This window comes from Eurytemora carolleeae, unplaced genomic scaffold (assembly GCF_000591075.1).
Source record: "Eurytemora carolleeae unplaced genomic scaffold, Eaff_2.0 scaffold735, whole genome shotgun sequence".
Classification (NCBI taxonomy): Eukaryota; Metazoa; Arthropoda; class Copepoda; order Calanoida; family Temoridae; genus Eurytemora; species Eurytemora carolleeae.
Window position 1 is genome coordinate 99,565 of NW_019396629.1, and position 19,939 is coordinate 119,503.

A 19,939-nucleotide genomic window follows, 5' to 3' on the forward strand; every position below is an offset into this window, starting at 1 on the left:
AAGAACCTCTTTGAATTATTGTTTGTAGTGGCCTAACTGTAAAAAGTATTAAAATCTGTAATATTGTTGGAGGGATATCTGTGATTAACAACTCAGAAAAAAACTTTCTTAAAAAAACAAATGTTTATTTTGAATTGAATTCTTAGCGTCCCTAAATATTTTGTCTGCAAGTTCCTCAGCAACCTCTTTCTCTAAATTTTTATTATGTTTTATTATAACGTTTCTTTTTTTCCTTGTCAATCCCTTTCGTGCCTTAATCAGAATTTTGGCATCATAAGCTCCCGTTGAAGTAGGAATAGTTGAAGGCAATTGCTTAGTCATACTTGGAGTCGTCTTCGTTGGAAGCTGGGTCATCATTTGTTTTGTAGCGGGAGATCGATCTGGAAATATTGAAAGAGGAGTGGATGAATCTATTCCTCTCTCTGTAGTTAGAATCCCTTCAACGCTTCCTGATATATTTGTGGAGGTTGAATTACTTGAAGATACTGTTGAACTTGATACTGATCCGTTGTTTTCTTCTGGACTTTTAGTTGATTTCTCATCATCATCTGGTTCTTCTTCAATAGCAGATGGAAACACAGCTAAATATGATTAAAATTTAAAAATATCTTTAATAAAGATTTATCTTATCTTATCTTAGTCCGGAGGCCATGCTTCCAACCTTTGTATTAATGTAAATTTTTTGGGTTGCATCTGGTCAAGTTCAGATAAGATTTCATTAAAATGAACCCAAGTTCGTTTCTAAGAAGAAATGGGCATCATTTTTTAAAGCGATAAAGAACTACAGTGATAACCAGAAAACTCTGGAACAAAAAATCGACTTTTAGACTCAAGTTATGACTTTAAATGGTCCAATGAACATAAAGCACAGCAACTGTTCAGTTTATCAAACCCATTTTACTTAATACGTGATTTTATAACGTACAAGCTATTTCCTTCATTACAACATTAGATGCACTTTAAAGGGAGGTTTTTGTCTAAATGTGTTTTTGCAAAAATGGTTAGAAATCTATTGTAAAGCAAGCTGTATGTCTCGTCTTGGATGTTGAATTGCATTTCTGATAACGCCATCAATATCGATGCAAATGTGCATGCCTTGATCTATTTACTTTTTCTAAAGATCGCTTTCTTTCCTTGAAAACATTTTTTTTCAAAGATTTTATCTAAAAATGATCTTCCAATTTCATTTTTTTTCATCTTATTAAAGCGATCAAATTTGTCTTTCATATGGTGGTAAGCGATAAATAAATTGTAATGAAAACGACTTTTGATTTAAATTTTTATTTATATCAGGTTTTTAAACAGCATGGATGAACAAAATCATGGAAACAAAGAGAAGCTGTCAAGTAAAAAAGATTCTCTTTATTTACTGGTAAACTTTTAATTCGAAAAAGCTTGTTAACAACTAATATTTAAATAAAAATATGTCTTCATTGTATTGATATAATCGCCTACCACCGTTTAAAAAAAGAGAAGAAAAAAACTACATTTATGAGCAATACCTTCCAGAGGGTAGTCGTTCTGTTCTTCTTCTTCGTCAATCAATGAGTTTACATCCATAGTTTCATCTGTACCAGACTCATCCTCATCCTCATCATTTTCATACTCACACTTAACTGAATTATCATTATTATTATTATATGGTCACAAAATGTCTACAGTAAACTAATTAGTTGTTTAGGAGCAGGTTGAGAAAAAAAAATTACTCTTATCCGCGTATTGAGTAATTTAATTCAGTGATTGGTTTCTGTAATGTCTCATTCATTACAAACTTTTTCGCAGATTTTCTGGAATTTTTATTGAAAAAAAAAACGAATTTGAAGAAATCTGCGAACAATTTCTTAAAGAATAAGATATTCAATATAATGATGAAAAAGAAAAATAATTAATTCCAACATTGATTTATTGACAAATTTTTTATTGAGAAATATATTCCTAAATATCTATTTAGTTTATTGTAGAATTGTTGATACTTTTTTCGTTGTCGTTTTTGAAAAATTTAGAGAAATAAATTCTCAAAATCTTCCCTTCAAAAGGAGCAATCTATGCGAATGTTTGAATTTGCGCTCTTGCTGAACAAATATGCACCGTAAAAATGTCTGATAGGTCTCAAATGAACACTAACAAATTTCTCTACAATACTGTATTCTCAGCTCAACTACCATATCTAGCCAGACACTCCCTTTAATTTAGTATTTGGTTCAACAGATGAACTTTTGATTTAATTTTAATTTAAGCGAATTGCCATTTACTGTTACATAATCTGTTTTGAGTAACAAAGAGAAAGATATCTTTAAAATTATGAAAAAAGATTAATTTTGTCACTTGTTTACAGAAACCAAGATTAAAAATTATCATTTCTGAGGTAGTAAGTAAAGGACATTTACATTACTTATACATCTAAAAAACTAGTTAAGGAATTGCTCTCAAAGTGAAAATTCTGATTTTCCATATTTAAAAAACATTGATTATGTTACCTCCTTCATTAAGAAGCCTTGTACATACAAAGGATGTTGAATTCTCATTTTGTTGTGTAGTTGGTTGAGTAGTTGTTGTCTAAATAGTTAGCTGATTATCAAAACTACAATAAAAAAGAGTATTATATCTTGTAAAATTATAGAGAACATTTTTTTTGATATTCTACAATTTTCAAATACAAAATTGTCTATGATTAAAATAAATGTCATCCATTAAAAAAAGAACCAACATTTTTCTATTGGTTCTCAAGCAAGAATTAGCCATAGTCACTTTTGTAGAGAACCCCAAATTTAAAATAAACAGTACAGTATTAAAATTTGATCAGATAAAGCTTTTAATGGTACCGTCGTGAAGCGGAAATGTCCCTCCATCAATGAAATATCCCTCTATCAATGAAATATCCGTCTATCAATGAAATGTCCCTCTATCAACGAAATGTCCCTCTATCAATTAAATGTCCCTCTATCAATGAAATGTCCATCTATAAATGAAATGTCCCTCTATCAATGAAATGTCCATCTATCAATGAAATGTCGATCCCTCAATGAAATGTCCCTCTATCAATGAAATGTCCCTCTATCAATGAAATGACCCTTCATCAATGAAATGTCCCTCTATCAATGAAATGTCCCTTCATCAATAAAATGTCCCTCTTTCAATGAAATGTCCCTCTATCAATGATGAAATGTCCCTCCATCAATGAAATGTTCCTCCATCAATGAAATGTCCTTCCATCGATGAAATGTACCTCTATCAATGAAATATAATAAAATAAACAGTACAGTATTAAAACTTGATCAGATAAAGCTTTTAATGGTACCGTCGTGAATCGGAAATGTCCCTCCATCAATGAAATATCCCTCTATCAATGAAATATCCGTCTATCAATGAAATGTCCCTCTATCAACGAAATGTCCCCCTATCAATGAAAATGCCCCTCTATCAATGAAATGTCCCTCTATCAATGAAATGTCCCTCTATCAATGAAATGTCCCTCTTTCAATGAGATGTCCCTCCATCATTGAAATGTTCCTCTATCAATGAAATGTCCCTCTATCAATAAATTGTCCCTCTATCAATAAAATGTCCCTCTATCAACGAAATGTCCCTCTATCAATGAAATGTCCCTCTATCAACGAAATGTCCCCCTATCAAAGAATTGTCCCTCTATCAATGAAATGTCCCTCTATCAATGAAATGTCCCTCTATCAATGAAATGTCCATCTATCAATGAAATGTCCATCTATCAATAAAATGTCCCTCTATCAATGAAATGTCCATCTATTAATGAAATGTCCCTCAATCAATGAAATTTCCCTCTATCAATGAAATTTCCATCTATCAATGAAATGTCCATCTATCAATAAAATGTCCCTCTATCAATGAAATGTCCCTCTATCAATGAAATGTCCATCTATAAATGAAATGTCCCTCAATCAATAAAATGTCCCTCTATCAATGAAATGTCCCTCTATCAATGAAATGTCCATTTATAAATGAAATGTCCCTCAATGAATGAAATGTCCATCTATCAATGAAATGTCGATCCCTCAATGAAATGTCCCTCTATTAATGAAATGTCCCTCTATCAACAATGTCCCTTCATCAATAAAATGTCCCTCTTTCAATGAAATATCCCTCTATCAATGATGAAATGTCCCTCCATCAATGAAATGTTCCTCCATCAATGAAATGTCCTTCCATCGCTGAAATGTACCTCTATCAATGAAATGTCCCTCTATCAATGAAATATTCATCTATCTATGAAATGTCGATCCCTCAATGAAATGTCCCTCTATCAATGAATTGTCCATCTATCAATGAAATGTCCCTTTATCAATGAAATGTCCCTCTATCAATGAAATGTCCCTCTATCAATGAAATGTCCATCTATCAATGAAATGTCCGTCTATCAATGAAATGTCCCTCTATCAATGAAATGTCCCTCTATCAATAAAATTTCCCTCTTTCAATGAAATGTCCCTCTATCCCTTTTATAATAAAAATTGAAATTATGAAGTTTTTAAAAGCATTTATAAATGATATTTAGCTTTTTCTTACCGTTGTTTCAACATAAGTAGACTCTGTGTATGAAAAACAGATGTGTTCATTTGGGGTGATTGATTTGTGACTTTTTTTTAGAAATCAGCCAGCCGCCCACTTGAGGTAGCTGCGTTTTTACTTTATAAAAAATATTGTAATCAAAAAAAAATTAAAAATCGTCCTTAAGGTTGCGAATTGACGGTTTATTATTGGAGAAATCGCCGTAAGGCCAAAAAAATATTTTTAAAAAAAAATATGTTACATATCATTTTCTTGGAAATTTCATGCTGAATTTAGATTCGATGTATTCGGGGAATTCTCCGATATTAAATCGTCAAATCGCAACCTTCTAGACGATTTTGAAATTTTTTTAAATGCAATATTTTTCTTAAGTGAAAACCCAGCGACCTCTGGTGGGCGGTTGGCTCTATTCCAATATTGATCACCCTTAGTGTTCAGAATTAATAGAATTTACAGACGTTAGATCTTTGGTTGGGTGAGAAAAAGGGCGGTTTCCCAAGGATGCAAGCATCAGATATTCTTGATTTTGTATCGGTTGAATTTATAAAAATCAAAAGATGTTACGAGTTAGATTATTTTCTACCTGGGTGGGTTAAACTTTGACTTTTTAAAATAACAAAGGTTGGAAACTGAAAAGATGTATGCATTAGATTATGAAAGCGTATCCTTTGGCCTCAAACAAAAACAACGCAAATAAGTTTAATTATCATCTGTTTAAGCATTCCTAGAACTGTAGGTTCACTGTGTGGTCCTGGAAACAGCTGTGATGCTAGCGCATTTCTTGGCCTTGCAAATATTTGTTATTTTTGATAAATCCGCAATATTTTTCATCACGGTGATTAACAATCTCCTACTTATCTCAATATTTTTCATCACGGTGATTAACAATCTCCTACTTATCCGCAATATTTTTCATCACGGTGATTAACAATCTCCTACTTATCTCTAAATATTTTTCATCACGCGGTGACTACTTATCCGCAATATTTTTCATCACGGTGATTAACAATCTCCTACTTATCCGCAATATTTTTCATCACGGTGATTAACAATCTCCTACTTATCTCTAAATATTTTTCATCACGCGGTGATTAACAATCTCCTACTTATCCGCAATATTTTTCATAAAGGTGATTAACAATCTCCTACTTATCCGCAACATTTTTCATAAAGGTGATTAACAATCTCCTACTTATCCGCAATATTTTTCATCATGGTGATTAACAATCTCCTACTTATCCGCAATATTTTTCATCAAGGTGATTAACAATCTCCTACTTATCTAATCCGCAATATTTTTCATCAAGGTGATTAACAATCTCCTACTTATCTCTAAAGATATGAACGATGATGTTAGGTAATTTCCCAAAGGCTATTTTCCAAGCGGGAACTTCCTAAGACTGCTTAGCCACAGAGCCCGGCCCCTAAGCTAGTTGCAAAAATGGCCCCGTAGCCCATCCTAGCCGCAGCGCTCGGCACCTGTTTAACCCAACCTTAAATGTACATTCCTTTATAAAAAGCTGGTTTTTTGGTATGCAACAATTTTCATTTAATCCCGCCGGGATATTTTCATTGAAAGATACTTTGAAAATTTACAAAGGCAAAAAAATCCGCAAGCCCTCGGGTTTATCATTGAATCCCCTCTTTAAAAAGGAATGTCATTTACTCTCAGACAAATTAGAATCAATGGAAATTTGAACCCCCGAGGGATTCAAATTTCCATTGATTCTAATTTTTCTGAGAGTAAATGATACATTTAAGAAGTTGTAAATGTACGCTTGGGAAATTCCACATTTGGAAAGTTGCCGCTTGGGAAATTGTCACTTGGGAAGTTACTCTTGGGAAAAGGCCTTTGGGAAAGCAACTTAAACCTGAACTACTGGGCTGCTCTCAAAGGTTGAGACTTCAGAGAGGACTGTACGGAATTGAAACTGTGTTCCTTATATTAATAGTTCTCTGCAACTGTAAAATTCCTTTTTTCCAAATCATTGAAAAACCCATTTCAAGACATTTCAAGATAGAAGACTTGACTTTATGGATCGTCATATTTGAAGAGTTTCAAGTCGTCTTTCCATTCTCTTCCTTTGTTGGAATATCAGCTGTAGTTGCATATTACTATTTATATAAAAACGTTTGCATATCAAGGAATAAAGTTTAAAAGCGTAAAATAAAATATACTTGTTTTCCTTATTTTTTTATTTTAAATTCATCTCGAGATTAAATCAAAATATTAAATGCTAAAAATGCTAAAGAAATTGAGTCGTTGCCACAAACTTTGATTTTCTTATCCCTTTATTTTTTCAATCAATAGACCTTAGATATTCGAAAATTTGAGATTTTTACAAATTTTTGGAAATTTGGTGCAAATTATTAAACTTACATGGTATTTTTTATGTCAATCGTCTCTGCCTTGATACTCAGAACTTCCTAAAAAAAATATTTTAATTGAAAGAAAAAAAATATTAAAAAAATTTTTTTTACCCCTTTTGAAACTGTTGAAATTTGTGCCACCAATATTACCACAAAGCAGACAGCTAAAACAATTTTGTAATTTATTTATTAAGAAAATGTAAAAAATAATTATTTTTTATTTGTTATCAATGTAAATTGTAAAATAGAGAAATTTTATTATTATTATTATTAATTATTTCAAGCGTTTAAGGGCCTCGACTTTAGACTTAATTTCAAGTGACCTTTGATTATAGATTCATAACAACCCTTTAATCCTTCAATCAAAAAGTCTAGTTTTTCTGACTGACAAGTGATTATTCTTAATTGTAGTTTCTTTATCAAAGTGAATTCTAGGGTTTCAAGCGCACGAAAACTTTCGCGAAAATTTTCGTTCGTATTTCGCAAACTTTTTCGCGAAATTTCTCATTTTTTCGCGAAAATGAATTTAGCGAAAAATGTTCAGAGTTTATCGGTTATCACTGTAGAAAAAGAAAAATAGCCTCCTTATACACTCAGATGAGGTTTACAGTTTACCACTGTAAATTTTACATGCTCCTCTTTGAAATGTAGCTACGGTCACTTATAATTAAGTCTATAGGAAGTAGGAAAAATATAAAAAACCTAATCAGTCGCCGTAAAATCAGATTATTATCCTTGCTGTCGGTGACCTTTGATATTTCTAACTGAGAGATTAAATTGTCAAAGTTTGAAATATCTAAGGTCAAACAAGCCAGAGTTTGCGACAAGCATAATCAGACATTTTTATGAGAATAAGAACTATTCTAATGATAACTTTCTAAACTATGACAATTAATATGTATACCTAAAGTCCAGGAGGATAGGAACCAGGCAATAGAAAATTTTCTAGTGACATGCCTATGATCTCGATACACTGCAAAAGCCTGTAAGAAAAATTTATTAAAAAATAACGAAAATGAAGTTATTTAATAGCTGGAGAAAAAATGTATTAAACAGTTTAGAAAAAGTCGATTGTAAAGTCGGATGAAAGTCGACTTTTAATAACTAGTCCATAAACTGAAATGAAAAAGTCGACGTTTTAAGACTTTTTCGTTGAGTTTTTGCCAAATTGAACTGTAGTATAAAATCCCAGATGAAAGTCTTAAACTCGACTTAAAAAGTCGACTTAAATTCGAAATAATAGTCGACTTAAACTCAAATTAAATAGTTGACTTAAACTCGACTTTAAAAGTCGACTAAAACTCGATTTTAAAAGTTGGGTCTTTGCCGAGTTGGAAAACTCTTTTAAAAGTGGTATAAAAACTCGTACAAAAGTGGTATAAAATCCCAGCTTAACGTATAGTTCTAGTAAGACTATTTACGAGTCAAAGTCGATTTCTTGGAATAAAAAAGTCGAGTTTCAGCGAAGTTTTGTTTGTTGGGATACTGAACTTATTCTGTATGGTGACTGCCAAAAAACTTTCTGAAAATGACTTTTTTTCTTTCGGACTTTAATTCTGAGATTTTATTTCCTGAGCCTTTTTTGGCAGCCCCCATTTTTTAGGAAGTAAAGTCCCGGGAATCTAAAACTTAGGACTTCATTTCCAGTGACATTTTGTCCTAGGACTTCAGAAAATTGGTACTTTTTTCCAGGTTTATTTTCAAAAACTTTTTTTCCTGTGACTTTCTACCATAGATTCATTTTATATCTAGGAATTATCAACATATCAATCTTATACTAAAGAAATCAACCAAAACCCCACCCCCTTTCATTTTTCGCAAATACTCCCTTTAATACCTATGTTTATTAAGTCATAAATTTACATAAATAACTAAAATGACTTTAAAGAAGGTGAACATTTTGTTCCAAATTCTTATTTTCTAATCCATATATTTTACCAATCTGTTCAACTTTAAATATTCGATATAGCAGACTTTAAAGTTTGAAATATCAAAGGTAAGCAACATATGGGATATAGCAGACTTTAAAGTTTGAAATATAAAAGGTATGCAACATTTGGGATATAGCAGACTTTAAAGTTTGAAATATCAAAGGTATGCAACATATGGGATATAGCAGACTTTAAAGTTTGAAATATCAAAGGTAAGCAACATATGGGATTTAGCAGACTTTAAAGTTTGAAATATCAAAGGTATGCAACTTATGGATGAAAAGATTTAAGTGTATGCGGCGAGTAATCAATTTCTTTCTTTTCAATTTCTATTTTCTTATCCCCATATCTTTGCTAGCCGTTGTTCTAGGCCTTTGATATTTTAAACTATGAATTCTATTAGACTAATTATGGTCTAATTTTGAAATGTCAAAAGTTGCAAAGATATAGTGAAAAGAAACTTTCAGTTTTTGGCAAAAACTATGTTCCTTTTGGAAATGTGATGCCTGTGTTCCCAGTCAAAATCTAAAAGTTCTTTTATATTAAAAACTAATCAATTTTAAGCAAGAAATACCTGAAACCTTTCAATGGCCATCCCTAGTACGGAGAAGAAACTGGTAACTATTGGAACAACATACAAACCGTAGACTAGTTTGTACTACATTAACACATCTATTCTTAAAAAGTGTTCACCAAGCCTAACCCCTTTACTCTAAAAAAAAATGGAAAAAAATTTAACAAATAGCCCCTTCATAACTACAAAAACCTATACAAACATTAGTTATACCGTAGTATTACGAGATCTTTATAGTTTTTGGTTTTTGGTGGTGAATCAATTGAAAAAGCTATAAACATTCGTGTTTTCTAAATTTTCCACGAAAGTTGTTTATAACAAAAAATTTAATAACCTTTGGAGCTTAGTAAGATTTTTTTATGTAATATATATGTTGTAAAGTTGTTAGAAAGATCAAACTTATTGTCAAAAAGGTTCATACTTTATTTTTTAGTTCAATAACTTCATGAATAAGTAAGGCTTTTTTTCTAGGTTTTATCGTTCGGCCTATCAAGCTTCAGAATCAAGCATGTAATGCAAGGAAAGTTAATTGCAGTTGTGCATACTCTGCGTACATATTGAAACCAGTTCTCTCTGGGCGGAATTTGTAAACAAGAATATATGCATGCAGTGTTCGTTTAGTATCCGAGGAGGTTAAAAGCATTGAATTTTAATAATTTTAATAATTCACATAATAGTTTCCTATGACCAGAATATTTCATTGATTATTTATGTGAAAGATGGATCCCATGTCAGGATTTGACATCCGTCTTCTGTTTACATTACCGCACAGTGACAGCAAACTGCAGTACAAAAGATGCGTACACCTCTGAAACAACTTTCCTCGCATTAAATCCTTGTTCAGAATAAGGGAGAACATCACGTCAAAGTGTTCATCATGAACTTAAAGGGACAGTAAAATCTATACAAAAGTAGTTGTTGAGTTAAGATGAATAGTCCTGGTATTATCTATTAAATCTAAAAAATCATTGCCAAATAACATTTTATGCTTTGTATATACAATATCCTGAATTCAATAGTCATTGATTACAATATCTGATTTGGTTTGGCAATCTCATTGTCACATGACCTGTTTCCCACATTTTTTGTGCTGCGTCATTCGAAACACAAAATATGGTGGTTGTTAAAAGTTATTTCAGCTGAATTTGTTCAAAATTGTCAACTGTTTTTGTGTAAGACGTTTTATTTATTAATCCCATCTTTTCTTATGTGAATTTTTTCAAATGCAAAAAGTTAAATAGGCATAGAATTAGAAACTCCCTAACCGGAAATAATTCTCTCTGAGTAAAATGAGTAATACAGGAGTGGGGGGGGGGTGTGAATAAATATTTGAACATTTTCATATTCACACTATTCAAAGTCAACATGGCATTCAGAGAGGTTCTTACTTTTAAATTTTTAATATTCCGTTAAGCTTTAAAAAACTAGTTATGCAAATAATATCTTGTTTTCTAGATGTTTGTTTTGCTTCCTATCCTTGGATTTTTTCTCTTTAACATTGAGGAAACCTATTCAACCCCTCTTCCTAAGGTTTGATAAACGATTTTTTGATTATATAAAGAAACCCAATTTTTATTTTACAGACTTTTTCGACCTATGATTCCCTAACACTAGAATGTTAACATAATGTCTTTTGGGAAAGTTAAGTAAAATTACAACCCGCTCTGTGAAGTTTCATGAAAAATATTCCCGCATTTTCATCTCAAAAGACGATCAAATTCTATAGGACTATGATCAAATCAAAGATTTAACTTATCCACGGGATCCCTTGAATATGATTTGGCCTAAAATCATCTCTCGCTGAGCTCTGAATGTTTTGTAGGCAAAATATAGGTCTTTGGGACCTTGGTCAAGTAAATCTCCTTTAACTTCCCTGTATAGTAGTTCACATCAAATAATTTAAATTATTTCTAGGATAAAAAATTATAAAATGTTGAAATTATTTATTTGATTAGACCTCAAGGACCTATGATCTATGTTTGATTAGACCGCAAGGAACTTTAATCTATTTTTTATTAGACCGCAAGGATCTTTAATCTATCTTTGATTAGACCTCAAGGACCTCTGATCTATGTTTGATTAGACCTCAAGGACCTATGATCTATGTTTGATTAGACCTCAAGGAACTTTAATCTATGTTTGACTAGACCTCAAGGACCTTTGATCTATGTTTAATTAGACTTCAAGGACCTCTGATCTATGTTTGATTAGACCTCAAGGACCTTTGATCTTTGTTTAATTAGACTTCAAGGACCTCTGATCTATGTTTGATTAGACTTCAAGGACCTCTGATTTATGTTTGATTAGACCTCAAGAACCTATGATCTATGTTTGATTAGACCTCAAAGGCCTCGGATCTGACTGCTTTTAAACCTCTTGAGCTTAACATGCGCCAGGAACGTCATGGGGATAGATTTATTTCAAGCAAGGAAAATTAACCGGGAACAGCTTTGTTTTTAAAAATTAATGTCCTGCAGTTTTTAGGGTGAACTAAAACAAATCAGAGTTAGTTAACGTACTTCCCGGAAATTACAGTACAATTTGTTTTTTTAAACAATGGTAGGGGGGTTCTTGGGGATATTTGTTCTAAGAACGCAATAATGCTTGAATCATCTATTGGGAGCAATGGAATTGAGTCTTTGCCACAAACTAAAATTTTCTGATTCCTACATATTTGCAACCAGATCGGTGAAAGGTTTTGATATTTCAAACTTGGATTAATTGATCTAAAAGGTCTACGCCATTGGGTTGCAAGGATATGGGGATTAGAAAATCAGAGTTTGCGGTAAGGGCTCATTTCCTTTGCTACCAATCAATTAATGATAATCAATTTGAAATTTATGAAGAATCCCCAACAGATACCTAAACAACTTTCTACGGGTCCTAATTCAAAATAAGATAAATGTTTTACAGCATCAAAAGAAAAACTTATTTCTGCATTGTTAATTGTAACCAAATGTCCCTTTGATGCATATACAGGATTCTGGAATTCTCTCAGGTGCAATGTTCAATTAATTAAAGAAACATCTATAAACATGAAATTAAAGAATTAAATCAAGTGTCTCTCCATTTATAGAGCGGAGTGTCAGATTCACCCTTTGCATTTATAAAGTTAATGTGTTAGATAAACCACAATTGAAAATAATTCCTTTCCAGCTAAAATCAGTGATATATCTTCCCTCCTTGCTAAATCAGGGATATAGCTGCCCTCCTTGCTAAATCAGGGATATATATGCCATCCTTGCTCAATCTAAGTTTGCATGAGTGTATTGTTGTGTGCATCAGACCTTTAACTCTATTTATTTAGGGTCACTAACGTTTACTTTTAAACAGTTCCATACAAATTTAAAAACTTTTAAAAATATTTTATTTTTCAAGATGAAGCTGGCCTTGCTTTGGACTGGGTTGAAAAGTCCTTAGAAACTCGGTAATACAACATAAATATTAAAACAAATTTAATGCTTGAATTACTTTGTATAAAACGTATTCATCTAAGTTAAAAAATAATTAAAATTCACGAGATTCTATTTTTGGTCGAAATTAGTGAAAATATTCTCTGTCCAACTTTAAATTAAAAGATCTTAATTTGGTTCGTTTATAAGTGTTTTCTTTTTTTGCGTTTACAACGTTCAAAGATAACTTAAAGATCCTTATCAATCATGATAATATATTCTTTATAAGTTTATAAATTAATGATTTTATTATTTAGCATAAAGAGATCCCCTAAGAAAGGGAAAAGGAGAGGAAAGAAAGACAATAGTTCTGAAGAATCCTCAGAAGAAAGTTCTGAAGAAGCTACTACCAACGCTACTACCAACGCTACTACTACTACTACTACTACTACTGGATAAGCTTGGCAAAACTAGATTTCAAAACATCCTAAGCTTTTGCAAACCATTGAAGACAACATCTGCCGATGCACAAATTATGATTAAAAAATCACATTTCTAATCGATTTCTTAATAAGCATAACAAATTTGTTAACTTTTTTCGATTGCACGTTTTTCAAAAATAAATATTCGATTTTTTCATATATATCATTTTGACCGCTTATCTTTAGGAAAGATACTTTATTATTTTACTTTTATAGAGAAAAATCTAAAAAATATTTATGAATTTTATACTTAGTACTTAGCTGAAGGGCCCGGCGTTGCACGTGAAAAAAATTTTGAAAAAAAATCTAATTTTTTATAGCCTATAACACCCCCCGGCCACCCATGAGTGTCCACACAAATTTTTAGCTTAATCGGTCCAGCCGTTTGGCCGGCTATACGCAACATATATATATACGATCGAATGTCTTGTTTTATTATATATATTAAAAGGGTAACAGAAAAGAATCTTTATTTAAAATATGGTGAAGGAATTCATAGTGTCCAAGTAAATTATTTAAATTTAGAAAACTAGCTTGGGATGATTCCAGCACATCCAAGGTTACTAAAAGTTACTCCCGCCGTTTACCCGCGCTTGGACTATTTTAGCGGTAAACTAAATTTTCGCTATTAAAGTGAACCCACTCAACTTAGAAGCAAATCGGTCCAGGGGGTCCTGATCGGACAAGTTAACAGACAGACAAACAAAAAGAGATTACAACTTTATTTATATAAATGGATAATTTAAATTAAATACTTTTAAACCTAGAAAAATAACTATATTTGTCATCTTGTATTGCCATATTTGCAATGGAGGGTCACTTGAAGTTACGCTTAAAGTCCCTTTTGTAACATTACAGATCCTTTAACATATTTTGTAACATTACAGTCCCTTTAACATATTTTGTAACATTACAGTCCCTTTAACATAGTTTGTAACATTACAGTCTCTTTAACTTTTTTTTGTAACATTACAGTGTCTTTAACATATTTTGTAACATTACAGTCCCTTTAACATATTTTGTAACATTACAGTCCCTTTAACATAGTCTGTAACATTACAGTCTCTTTAACCTTTTTTTGTAACATTACAGTCCCTTTAACATATTTTGTAACATTACAGTCCATTTAACATATTTTGTAACGTTACAGTCCTTTTAACATATTTTGTAACATTACAAATTCCTATAAATTTTTTTTAAATATTTCAAATATTACAATATTTTCCAAAAATAGTTGTTCCTGATAGCATGGTGTATCTATTGTAGGAACTAAAGCTATCACTCCGTCTAATAGCAATCCTAAAAATAGCTGAAATATAGAAATAATTTTTTTTATGAAATTTCCAAAATTTGTCCCTAAAAGTTTTGAAAATCCACAAAAAAGTATCGTCAAATACCAGAACTTTTGATTGTTTTTGCTTTCATATTGTGAAGATGATCACAGTCACAGATAGAGCCACGTTAAAAGTTGAAATACAAGATGATCGCGAAGCCTAGTCCATACTCTGAGTCTATATATATATACTAACTTTAATAAGTTATCTTTTCCCCCCTTGGCGGCCTGTTCCCACTCAAAATCATTCAAGTGATCAAAAAGTCAAAAGACTGATTAAATACAAAACTTATAAGCTAATAAATCTTTTGTCTAATCAATTATTCCATATTTTTTCAATTAGATTATCAACTGTTTTCTCAACTATTAGATCAATCAGTCACTTACCCAGCTTATTCAATCAGTTAATCAAATGTACATTCAATTCCAACAGAAAATAATACAATCAGTTAATCAAATATCCATTCAATTCCAACAGAAAATAATACAATCAGTTAATAAAATGTCCATTTAATTCCAACAGAAAATAATACAATCAGTTAATAAAATGTCCATTCAATTCCAACAGAAAATAATACAATCAGTTAATCAATGTCCATTCAATTCCAACAGAAAATAATACAATCAGTTAATCAAATGTCCATTCAATTCCAACAGAAAATAATACAATCATTTAATCAAATGTCCATTCAATTCCAACAGAAAATAATACAATCAGTTAATCAAATGTACATTCACCAGAAAATAATAAAATCAGTTAAATAAATGCATAATCAATCAGTAAACGATTTTTCAATCGATCATTTTCTGTTCAATCATTCAATCAAATTTATTAACAAGGGTGTAATCAATTGTGTAGTTAATTATTTAGTTAATCAGTCAATCAATTTTAAGTATAATTTTTCAACTAATTAATTATTTGATTAATTATTTGATCAATTGGTCTACCTGATTAATAAACTTAGTAACCAGCACTATGGTAGTGATTACACTGGTAACAAAACTACCGAAAATATAGTTAAACTTATTATTCATCTCTAGTAGAAATACTATACTCCAAAAATATAAAATATAAAAACTTGTGCTAATAATCTTATATAATTAGTTTCTGTATCGTAAGCATTGATTTGTGTTTACTGTAATTCATGATACAATGTTAAGGATTCTAAAATCCATTGAAATTTACAAATTGAAATGGCTTGCAAAATGCGAGGAAAGATTTGGGCATAGCAAAACAAAGTTAACAATAATTTCAGACCCCTGTGATTTTTTAACACTCTTAACTAATTTTTGATTATCTAGGCGAGCCCCCCCCCTGAATGAATCAGGGGGTGCAAAGGTCCTGCCGCCCCCCCCCCCTGTATCCGCCCCTTCGTTAGAAAATTTAATTTGGAAAAGCAGAAACGGAAAAATATTTTAATTATTGCATTTTAAAGTATTGTTTCAATCATGCTTAATGGTTCGGCACAAATCGTTTTCTAATAATTTTAGTTTTTAACAAGATTTTTCCTGATAGAGCCAATAATGATGTAAAGTGTAGCGAGACTCATCCCTTTGTAACTAAATATTTAAAATGTTTAGATTAGTTCTTTAAATATGCATATAGCTAGTCAAACACGATATTTAATGGGAGTGTTCGCAAAAAATTAAAGGGGGTATAGGCTTACGGCAAAAAAAATAAGCGGTTTTCATCGCTACTAATTTTAATTGTATCTATTGCGTCTATAAGGAGAAAATTGTTAAAGACTCATGCTGAAGAACGTAGCGTCCATAAAAATTCAGAAAGTTGCAACATTCAACTCGGATCGTAAATAACCAATTTAATTCCAAACAAATCATTCAGATATTACAAACAATAGTCATCGATCTTTTTTCGACGCATTCGTATAAAAGTAAGATAAAAGATAACAGATAAAAGTACGATTTGTAGCGATCAAGAGTGATTCTTTTTCGCAGTAAGCCTAGACCCCCCTTTCATTTTTCGCGAACACTTCCTTTAAAGGGTCTGTAAACAAAATTTCAGCAGTGATCCTCCATTTTTACACTGGCGTGTTTACAAGGTCTTCCTTTATACCTTTGGCTGCCCGAGAGTGAATGAGATAATCGTTTTTTTTTAGAGGAAAAGTTTTCATTTTCAGTTTTGGTTTATTTTCATAAAGGATGAAAAATGAAATAGAGAAAGTTGCCAGAATTGAACAGTTTCCAAAAAATTCATTATTATTGCTCAAATAAAGGTTGTGAATTGGACAGTCAGTTCTGTTAATGGAGGGACACTTTAAATTTAGTGCACAGTCCCATTATATAACCTGAAAAGTAATAAGAAGAGTGGAAGAATAAAGACACCAACTCCAATAACTAAATGTAGTGTCACAAGTCCCATTCAAAATCAATCCAACAGTCTTGGACGATCAATCGTAATTTTGTTCTGAAAGTTATTTATAAAAAAAGTAAGCACATAATAATGTATGTAATTTATGACTGGAAATTGATGATTGATAATTGATAATTATCAATTATTAATTATCAATTATAATTGATTTTTCTTCTTAATTTTACTCTTAAAGTATTCATAACAAATTTAAGCGTAAGCTGTTTAGAGGAATGTATGTATTGTGTGAATGGAAATTGATTATTGATAATTAATAATTGATTGTTGAAATTGATTATTCTTTGCAATTTTACTCTCAAAGTTATTCATAACAAATTTAAGCACATGCTGTTTATTTAGAGGAATGTATGTGTTGTGTGAATGAAAATTGATAATGGATATTTGATTGTTAAAATTAATTTTTCTTCGCATTTTTTACTCTCAAAGTTATTCATAACAAATTTAAGCTTATGCTGTTTAGAGAAATGTATGTATTGTTTGAATGGAAATTGATTATTGATAATTAATAATTGATTGTTGAAATTGATTTTTCTTCGTAATTTTACTCTGAAAGTTATTCAACACAAATTAAAGCACATGCTGTTTAGTTTTCACGAATGTATGTATTGTGTGAATGGAAATTGATTATTGATAATGGATAATTGATTGTTAAAATTTATTTTTCTTCACATTTTTTTTCTCTCAAAATTATTCATAACAAATTTAAGCGTATGCCATTTTGAGAAATGTATGTATTGTGTGAATGGAAATTGATTATTAATAATTGATAATTTATTGTTAAAATTTATTTTCTTCGCAATTTTACTCTCAAAGTTATTCATAACAAATTTGAGCGTAAACTTCTTATAGGAATGTATGTATTGAGTGAATGAAAATTGATAATTAATAATTAATGATTATGATTGATTGTTAAAATTGATTATTCTTCGCATTTTTTTCTGAAAATTATGCATATTTTTTAGCCTGTGCTGTTTACAGAATTGTATTATATGAAAGAAACCCAAAATGCTGTTTTTTATTGAATTAGACAATAAAAAACGAACAAAACTGCATAGTCAATATTCAAAGACATTTTTTCATTTTTTTTCATAAAGGAACTGTTTTGTCTTTTTGTACAATTAAAAAGATGGAGAAAAAAAATTATTTTTAGTTTAAAAACTATTTTTGTGTTCATTTGTATTTTTTGTAACCTTAAAAAAATCAGTTTTTAGCTTATATATAATATATTTACATATAGCCAGCCAAACGGCTGAACCAAATTGGCTGAATTTTTTTTCAAAAATTGATTTTTTAAAATTTTAGGTCCTTCAGCAAGTTATTTATATTTTATGGTAATCGTATTAGATTTATTCTAAAAATTCGACTTAAGCAGTGCAAAAAAGAAAGCAAACATTTTAAATTAAAAGAAATAATCAATTTGGATCCAAAAGCATGTTTGGAATTTAAATAATAATTAAAAAATATATAACAATAACTAGGGTTTCCAATTGGAATTCCTTTGCGTGGAATTGTGCGGAATTGCGTGAAATTGCGCGGAATTAAAGGGATCGCTATTGCGCTCAACTTCTCATGAAAACTCCACTTTCGGTTGAAACGCAAACAGCTGTTTATAACACATGTAAGTGTAACACATGAAGAAATCCTTATGGACTTTTATTCCGATTTTTTCTGGTTATAATACAATTGTTAATATTTTAACTGTAATTGATAATGATATATACAGTGGGAGCCAGAGAACTGTGAATTTGGAAGACAAGTTTTAAAACTCTAGTTCAAATTATAAATGGTTCTTTAAACGTGAGACACACCAATTTTACTCAGTGTTAACAACCCGTTAACAACCCGTTAACAACCCGTTAACAACCCGTTAACAACCCGTTAACAACCCGTTAACAACCCGGTAACAACCAATTAATAATGGATTTTTAAGCTGCTAGTAAAACTATTTGCTCTGAAACAACATCAAATAAACTTAATACATTGATATCGTCTTCCTATTCCATAGTTTTCTGGTTCTTACTGCACGATGGTTATCTAATATCTCTGTACAGATTTATGTATATTGTATATATACATGTTTAAGATGTACGAGATACTGTACATTTTACAACCTATACTATAAAACTAAAGGTTTCTGAACCCACAGGCCATAGACTTAGTTTAAATCACCCGCATCATTCATTACGCATAGACTACCTTTACATATACTAAATATATTACAGACGGAACAATTCAAGAAATAATCAATAAATACAGTGTTACCCTCAAAGAATGAGACTTCAGTGACGATAAAGTAGGAGTTTTGAACGTAGAATTTGCGCTAAAACTCAGGATTTACAGATCAAATCAAATGAAATCGAAAGAAGTTTTCCACAACACTGCATACTCAGTTTTACTACCTTACATAGCCGGTCACACCCTTTAAAAAGCGCTACAAAATTATGTTTAAAAAGCACTACAAAATCATGTATAAAAAGCACTACAAAATCATGTTTAAAAATCACTACAAAATTAGGTTTAAAAAGCACAACAAAATTATGTTTTAAAAGCACTATAAAATTATGTTTCAAAAAAATTGTATTCTGCAAAAGTTTACTTTAATTAAATAATTTTCTTTTTTTCTGTTGAAAATTCAAACTACAATTTAATGCTATTAACTTCTTAATTCCATCTTCTATAATATTCTCTCTATGGTAGCACACTATAAACTGTTCCATCAAATATATAATCTGCCTATGGTGGCCACACTATAAACTGTTTTATCTGCTTTTAATATTTATTCTTTTAGAGTACACTATAAACTGTTCCATCTAATATATATTCTGTCTATGGTAGGAGACTATAAACTGTTTCATCTGCTTTAATATTCATTCTATGGTAGAACTCTATTATTATACAGGTATTAAGTCTATCTATACGTCAAATA

General features: G+C 30.8%; 2 protein-coding genes across 2 annotated transcripts; one reads left to right on the top strand and one right to left on the bottom strand.

The window, feature by feature from the left end:
* Positions 1-108: 108 nt before the first annotated feature.
* Positions 109-9,497, bottom strand: LOC111706573 (bromo and FHA domain-containing protein DDB_G0267958-like). The gene is made up of 9 exons (XM_023479469.1): positions 9,418-9,497; positions 7,817-7,895; positions 7,024-7,076; positions 6,923-6,969; positions 5,267-5,328; positions 4,540-4,562; positions 2,478-2,556; positions 1,503-1,616; positions 109-581 (listed from the first exon to the last, which is right to left on the bottom strand). The coding sequence occupies exons 1-9, from the start codon at positions 9,436-9,438 to the stop codon at positions 109-111; spliced, it is 951 nt and encodes a 316-aa protein (XP_023335237.1). The 5' UTR covers positions 9,439-9,497.
* A 1,242-nt stretch (positions 9,498-10,739) lies between these two features.
* On the top strand, positions 10,740-13,452 carry LOC111706582 (uncharacterized). Its single transcript, XM_023479493.1, has 6 exons — positions 10,740-10,797; positions 10,873-10,947; positions 11,757-11,813; positions 12,397-12,415; positions 12,796-12,844; positions 13,127-13,452. Exons 1-6 carry the CDS (start codon positions 10,783-10,785, stop codon positions 13,266-13,268), a joined length of 357 nt encoding a protein of 118 aa, XP_023335261.1. The 5' UTR covers positions 10,740-10,782; the 3' UTR covers positions 13,269-13,452.
* Positions 13,453-19,939: the final 6,487 nt, after the last annotated feature.